The sequence below is a fragment of the Nymphaea colorata genome, chromosome 2 (assembly GCF_008831285.2).
Source record: "Nymphaea colorata isolate Beijing-Zhang1983 chromosome 2, ASM883128v2, whole genome shotgun sequence".
Lineage (NCBI taxonomy): Eukaryota > Viridiplantae > Streptophyta > Magnoliopsida > Nymphaeales > Nymphaeaceae > Nymphaea > Nymphaea colorata.
The window spans coordinates 1,637,535-1,645,270 of NC_045139.1; the positions used below are offsets into that span (position 1 = coordinate 1,637,535).

At 39.8% G+C, this 7,736-nt stretch overlaps 1 protein-coding gene across 3 annotated transcripts; it reads right to left on the reverse strand.

Moving 5' to 3' along the window:
- Positions 1-2,199: 2,199 nt before the first annotated feature.
- LOC116246759 (50S ribosomal protein L12, chloroplastic-like) lies at positions 2,200-7,466 on the reverse strand. Of its 3 annotated transcripts, XR_007572683.1 has the most exons (3): positions 6,662-7,466; positions 4,375-4,548; positions 2,200-2,444 (listed from the first exon to the last, which is right to left on the reverse strand). XR_007572683.1 is itself a non-coding variant. In XM_031618623.1 (2 exons), the coding sequence occupies exon 1, from the start codon at positions 7,273-7,275 to the stop codon at positions 6,709-6,711; it is 567 nt and encodes a 188-aa protein (XP_031474483.1). In that variant the 5' UTR covers positions 7,276-7,466; the 3' UTR covers positions 4,347-4,545; positions 6,662-6,708. The 3 variants fall into 3 exon arrangements, 2 of the variants coding, with proteins under 2 accessions (XP_031474483.1, XP_031474482.1); XM_031618623.1 differs by lacking the exon at positions 2,200-2,444 and having other exon boundaries at positions 4,347-4,545; XM_031618622.1 differs by lacking the exon at positions 2,200-2,444 and having other exon boundaries at positions 4,347-4,548.
- Positions 7,467-7,736: the final 270 nt, after the last annotated feature.

Sequence of the window (7,736 nt, forward strand, 5' to 3'; positions counted from 1 at the left end):
ATGGCTTCTTTTATTTTACTCAGTCATTCATTTCTTTCTTTTTCTTCCTCGACCTGGGTAGGTGAAATAAAGATCGAGATCTGCAGTACAACAATGAAACTGGAGAAGAATGGCCTCCTCCAACCTGGACAAGGAGGAGTAAAAATGGGGAGCTGGAGAATTTAGATTAGGAGTAAAAGGGCACGGACGTGGCTCATTTGAAAGTGGGGACTAATTTTAGCTGTTTGCCTTTTCAGTGTCGTACGTCTTTAGCATCTGATAGCCTTCAGTCTGAGAGCCAGAGATCTGGAAGCCGTGTTGTGCGTACTGTTTTCTTTCTGACAAAATCAAGGTGGGGTATCCATGCCATTCCCAAATGGTACCTCCACCACAAGTCCTTCTCTCTCTCTCATGACTTTGCTTTATTATGGTTGTCTAGATAGATACTAAAAGTAGATGAAGTCTCCACTTGACAAAGCAAATCTCCCTTCAATCATGCTTTACACTATTGTTTCTCTATCACGATCAAGGTGTTCGGCCTGCTAATGGGTACATCTCTTTACTCAAGTAGGGTATTAAATTTAGAATTTGAGAGTTGAAGGTCAAGAGTTCATTACCAGACAGTACATCTGCGTTGCAGATCTGGAAGAAGTTTGACCAAGCCCTACAGGTCGCAGACCAAGGATCAAGCCTTAAACATCCTGTTCTGCACTCAGAGCTTTCAGGGACAACCATGTAGGCCTTCATGGTTGGGCTCATCTGGAATTTAGCTTCCGCCAGGGCAGCCGCATTAAGCGGCCCAGTCTTCAGAAGGTTCCCCATTGTTACAGAAGAAGGCGAGGACGCAATTGGTTGTTAAAATCTGGACTTGCTTGAATTTGCACTTCTCAAGTCCAAAACATTATGATCGATTTATTTAAACATATTAAAGTTGCTCTCGACTGATTTCAAGATATCATATAATCCCCAAAGAACGTGTGGCACTTCTACAGCGTCGGACAACCAACAGATCATTCTTTTGTTCAAATGTAGCAAGTATGTGTGTGTGTGTGTGTGTGTGTGTGTGTGTGTGTGTATATATATATAGAGAGAGAGAGAGAGAGCATTGTGTGTCCCAAGTTTCATGTGTCTCAATGTCTACCCCCAAAATATCCAATAAACTGATGGATGTGTAGTATATTTTGACAGATGGGATCTAAATATGATAGATGGGAACTAAATAATTCACTTAACGAACACAAATTTTAAAATGCAGCAGCCGGACGTGGAAGGAAGAAGATTAAGCACATATAATTCAATAGTTCATGCATCAAAATTTAAGGAGTAAAAATTCATAAATGTATCTCCACAAATATAATCACAAGACAAGCATAATTTTTAACAGGGCCATATTCCGGCAGGCCAATTTTTTCTGATACGACTTCACTGATGAGAAGGGATAACACAAATAAGTTTGGGAAAGAAGAAAATGAAACCCAACACAGATTGATTTTGTGACTCCCATTATTAAAACCGTTTTGACTGTAAAATCCTTATAAAGATGACTATTGGACTTCCATCATTTTCTTTTGAACATGTAGATTAATCTGGCTGAGCACATTCATGAAATCAAACTGTCTCAACAACGTGAGATCCTAACTACCAATGATCATGAAAAAATATAAGGGAGAGAGACAATCCTGAAAAGCTTGTGTTTCAAAGAGACCTAAACACCTTAACTAATACAATATATGTTTATACCTTAATTTGAACACACAGAAAACCCTTCATTGTGTACTTTTTACGGGGCAAAGCTTTGATTTGGACAAGTTTTATAGGAAACTTGAACCCTAGATGCTGGAAAGAAACTAATGTTGAAAAGAGAGGCTTAAATAGGGTGACTTGGGTCACTTCACGGTTACCAGCAGTGACAGCAAAAATACACTTGGTCAAGGAAAGCACAACATGCAAGGTTCCTCCCAAGAATAATGGTGTTTGTAAGGCATATTAAAAACATACTACTTCCTGCGATAAAGTCTTTCAATAAACTGACCACATAAGTAATCAGGAACACTCAGTACCAAAATGACTGAGAGACATGGAACGGAAGACAGAAAGTAAATACAAACAGCGAAAGTAAGAAAGGATCCATCTCAAAGCAGGGAAGATGAGACCTGGGATGCTTCCTTTTGGGTAAGATGGGATAGGTGGCAACGTCAAATTAATGAAGCTCTGACAACAGAAAAAAAAAGGCATCTCTGACCGGGGGATTTCTATCAGATATTAAAATAGTACATCTGATGGACATACATGTAAAAGCAGTAAATTCATGAATGCATGTTAAAGTCATCCTCGTTGTTTGACCAGAAACAACTGCTTTATTTGTATATAACAAACTACCACCACTACTTACTGCTCTGTCAAAGGCTCAAAGCGTATTCCTCGGTCCACAAGTTGGGTCATTCTGTAGGCTTATGCGACAAATACTGGACAGATACAATAAAAAAATAATCAATATAATTAAAGCCGTAAGAAGTTTAAATCCATATAATGTAAAGATGAATAAAACCTTCGCCCTGCAGACAGATTCTTCACAGTATGGCACAACATGGATTGCCTCAATTTTCTAAAATCCATCTCCATGGTAAATGCAAATTGTCAATATCAACATATTGCCATTTCAAATCCATAAGGAAATTATTATCCAGCCTTTCAAAACCAAGGGAAAATTTTAGATAAAATAACAATTGGAAGGGTCTCCTAGTGTGAAACAAACAACTTTTTACAAGTGTCGCGTAATCCTGTTTATTTTCAATCCATTACAAGGACATACAAGAGTTCTATGTAGAAATTCCTCAACTGAGTAAACACAATTACCTATCGATGCTGAATCCGTATATCAAGGTCTATAAAGTTCACAATTTAAATGCAATCTTTACTGCAACCAAATAACAGGAATTCAAAAGAGTATATTCCTATAATGTGAGAAATAATTAATTTCATACTTTACAGCCACCATGAACATCTCCATTGGGTCATGACTAATAAGTGGAAACTGCATAATTACTTCGATGAACTTTTATGGTCACTAAAAATCAATATGGTTGGTGACAACTAATGCAGGTCTATTCATCCACCAAACCCCTATATGAGGCTTGAAGGTGGTCGTGAGCTAGATACAGCTGGAGTTAATGCTAACCAACTTTGCTTACCAAGTTTTTCCACATTTTCATCTTCAATTATTTGCCATCATGAAGGATAAAAAGAGAGAGAAGGTGGTTCAAAATTTTCATTTCTTTTTTGTTTCCGTATGCACATGTGCACTTTACAGGAACCTTAAAGAAGAAAACTAGAAAAATGCATAAAATTTTGCTGAAGAAAAGAAAACAATAATTTGGAGAAATCATGATAAGAAAGGCTACTGAAGATGAAGTGAGAGATTGAAACTTAACCATTTTCAGAATCCCAATTAGAAATGGTATGAGGTTGGTTATTCCTTTCCCTTCCACTAAGGAGATACATTCATTGTTCATTAAACCTTCATGCTAAGGGCTAGCTAATATTGACAATCAGCATCATCAACCTTCTCCTAGCATTATCCATTGACAAACTTTCTCCACCCTTGTATGGGTTCTCAACATCAAGCCCCTCCTAGTGCAAAAGATTATTCATAATTGCCAAAGTAAATTTGTTCTCTCATCCCAAACTTGATGCAGATCTCAAGTTTGTTACAAATTTTTATTTGGATCAGAGAACCTTTGTTAGATCAAGACCAAAAAATGAAACCATTAGAAGTTGTTATATTCAGCCAATGCATACAAAATGCCAACAAACCTAGCACAGATCCTTCAGAAGGCACAGAATTGGTCGCAGTCTCATTCCCAAATTTTTGACGTGCTAATCCATTATCTAACATTTACAGTGAATGATTCACTTTGGCAGTGAAGAGACAAGTCCCACATTCCTCTTAGTGGATAACACGCATCAGAGAGGAGGCTTTGATGTATACATTAGATTTTAGAAAAATATAAAAGTTGAATACCTTGCATCACTGAAAAACTTTGAATACCTTGCTTTGCAGAAAAACTTTACGAGGAAAGAGGAATCAAGTTTTCAGCCAACACCAGATCCAAGGCATGTCACAAAAAAACAATGAAAAACATGTCTAGAAGTTATGATTGACCAAATTGTACCTGGACCTATGACTACAGACAGAGTTGTTACTCCAAAGCCCACATGGATTAGTGCTCTCTCTGATTTAAGCACATTTTCTTGTTTAACATTATACCACCATGTAAAGTGCCTGTAAAGAAATGCCAGGCTTTCTAGATTTCTAACGTGGAAGATGCTGAATTAAAAGGGTGGCATGATCGCGTGAGTGCACAAAGGAACACCCAAAAAAATCATTTCATTTACCAACGAAAATCTTCCACATGGTATTTTGTCCCCTGATGAGAATGTTGAAGAACTAGAAATTAACACAACGAACACAGAGCTCATTCCTGAAACAAAGAGGAATCCAACAACTTCTGGAGCAACTTGGTTCACCCACAATAGCATTATCTTTTGAACTCCACAAGCATTTACCTGCTGCAAAAAAGCAAAAAGCAAATCAGATTCACATACTGATAAGTGCATGAGAGGATTGTTAGACACAACTATGAGCAGTAAATGAAACCACACATGCACCCTTTCCGCAACTAAAAACAGCTTCAGTAACCAATTATAGAACTTGTGAAGAAAGGTAGCATATGAGGGATGAAAATTATCAACTCTGATCCTGGCTAATTTGAAACTTAGTGGAATATTAATTAACAACATGACTACAGTACCATAATAAATAATTAACAACTCTGGTCCTGGCTAATATGGGAACGTATCACGAGTAACACTCAATACAGCATAATACACTCAAGAAATTATTAGTTTTCTAAAAGTTATGTTACACAATATAGACAATTGTGTAATATAACATGTTGTGTGATATGCCACGTTACATAAATAAGACACTAATCAGCCAACCCTTCGAGACCAACCATCTTAGTCTCAGAAACTACTGAGCAATTCACTAGGTAAAGTAAAGCCAAAAAGAAAATTACTTTTCCCTAACCAAATTATAACAAATAGAGAATTCCTGTTCATGAGATACACGAAGCTCAAAGCAGAGCAGAGTCTGCAACATTATTATAACTGTGATGACCATTCATTCCGCACAACCCAACCCCTGCTTCACCAGGTTTATGAACAAGTCAGTAGCAGATCTAGACATTTGAATACAAGAACATTGTCTAGGCTTTGCCTCATCTGATATGTGACCTAACAGCTGCTCCATCCCAAACCAAACAAGAAGCCCAAGTGAGTTGGAAACTGTATGAGCCCTATACTTACAGCTGGTTTGCATTGAAAGGGTGAATGGTAAGAATAAATTGAACAGCCACTACAAGGATATTAAATTCTCCTAACTTAGTTATCAGGATGCATTTTTAAGTGATCAAGATTAGGCAGAGGTCAAAAGTTTCTACACTAAACCCTATCATCAGTTGAACGCCAAGCAATTTCTAGCATAGATGGTCTAAATAGGTATGTATTTCATACCATAATAGACTACATTCAACCCAAAAAAAAAAAGTTCGTGCATGCCCATACATGGATATACAACTTTGTGCATGCATGTGATATAAAATATCAGTCCATGTGGCATCGGTAGCTTTTATACATATAACAAAAAGTAGAACTTTCTTAACATGTAAAATTAGAAAAAAAATGGGAAAATCACTTATTTAGAATTAAGCTACTTCCTTAGGAATTCATCCTCCCAAACTACCATACGTGCATGGATATAGTGTGCATGCAAACAAGCTCACAGCATTCCCTGTGAAGGGTTCAAGAGTACGCTTTCTCACTATTAGGTCTTATGAATGTTTAAAGCGAGAAATTTATAAGAATTGAAAGTTCCAAGCAGCTGAGTGTAACACATAAACACAATGACACTGTGTGATCATTCCACGTATTCTGGACAGTCTGTCCCTTTTAAGAACATTTTGGGAACCAAAGAAAAGATCTCGGGTATTACAATCCATGCAGACGAAATATGTGTATACGAACATGTGCTTGCGCATGCATTGACAGCGTACTTGCATATCTGAACGGTGACACAATTACGCATGATTTGGACCTGGATTTGTGGAACTAACAGCACGAATCGGATCCAAAGTTTGAGTATATACAGTGTAAAGTTTTCAAATTGTTCAAGGTTGGACTGTACCTACAGCCGTCAACGGGACGGGGCAAGTAGACCAATTTGAATTACAGCTACCGAAGGAAGAGAATCAACTAGTGACTGCTAAGGAACCATCCAAACTGTTTTCGTCACCGTATCCAGCAAGCAATTACTCGGTATCACTTCTACATGTTTGCTCCTTAAACCGTATCATTTATGTCACCGGTCGTTAAAACCACGAGCTGTCCCAACATGGAAGCTCCCATACCTCAAATACGGAACTTACCGATCTCATCGTCAATAAAATAAAGTAACTGTAGCAGCCATTTCCTGCATCTAGCAAGTATACTCAATAACCAAATAAAAAATTCCTCCTAAATCCATTGTGAAGCTAAAAGGTTCTTACAACAAGCGCAACGATTCAAGTCGATTGGAGTCGTAATCAAATTTACAAAGCAGAAAAAGAAGAATTTTTTCAATGACCTTTTAATTCACACATGATTCTTCCTTCTGCAAGAGAACTGTCCGCTCTAGACGATAGAGACCTTTGCTCCCACCTCCTCGAGCTTCTTCTTCGCATCCTCTGCCTCCTCCTTCGAGATGCCTTCCCTGAACTTCTTCGGCAGGCCCTCGATGAGCTCCTTGGCCTCCTTCAGCGCGAGGTTGGTGATAGCCCTCACCACCTTGATGGTCGCAATTCTTGCGTTGCTTGGCACATCCTCAATCACCACATCAAACTCAGTTTTCTCCTCGACCACAGGCGCCGCTGCCTCCGCGGCAGCACCAGGCGCCACCCCGACAGCAGCGGGCGCGAATGCGGCTGGAGAGACGCCAAGCTCCTCCTGGAGGTAGTCAGAGAGCGACCGGGCCTCCTCGAGGGTCAGGAGCTTGATCTCTTGGCCCAATTTTTCAATCTTGGGCGAGACGGCGACAGCGCAGACAGGCCGAAGAAGGACGGAGCTCCGCCTCCCGTAGCCAGGGTGTCTAGTGATGCTCGTCCCGAAAGTGAGCTTCCCGGGAGAGGCTCGAAAGCGGGAAGTGATGGAGGAGCTAGGGGAGACGGAAAGGAAGGAATTGGTGGAGAGCGAAACCGCCATTTTCTGCTTTTAGCTTTTCCTTTGCTCTGTTCCTTCAACTCTACCTCCCTCTCTCTCACTTTCTCTCTCTCTCTCTCTCTCTGAGAAATGCCGGAGTTGCAGATGGGTTTTGGATAAGGAGGGGAGAGGGAAAATAGAAGAGAGAGAGAGAGAGAGAGCGGGGATTGGGGAGGTCGACGCTCGACGGCCGATGGCCGTTGGCCTCTTGGTTGCCACGCTTATATCGGTGAAGTTTAATGGATCGGGCTGTGCTCGTACCTGATAAAGTTGAACGATTTTGACCCGGATTAGAAACCGAAATTTTTGGTCCAAATGTACCAATGAGTGATGCAGACCGGGCGGATTGGAGCATGCTCATACAGACCCGAACCGAAAACTCATAATTGGTCAGAGGCAAGTGAAAATTTAACAAAGTAGCGTTGTTAATATCCACCACCCGCATCTGCCTACCCATATGATGC

Excerpts from the sequence above, each read along its gene's own strand:
- LOC116246759 (XM_031618623.1), bottom strand. The coding sequence starts at position 7,275 with ATGGCGGTTTCGCTCTCCACCAATTCCTTCCTTTCCGTCTCCCCTAGC.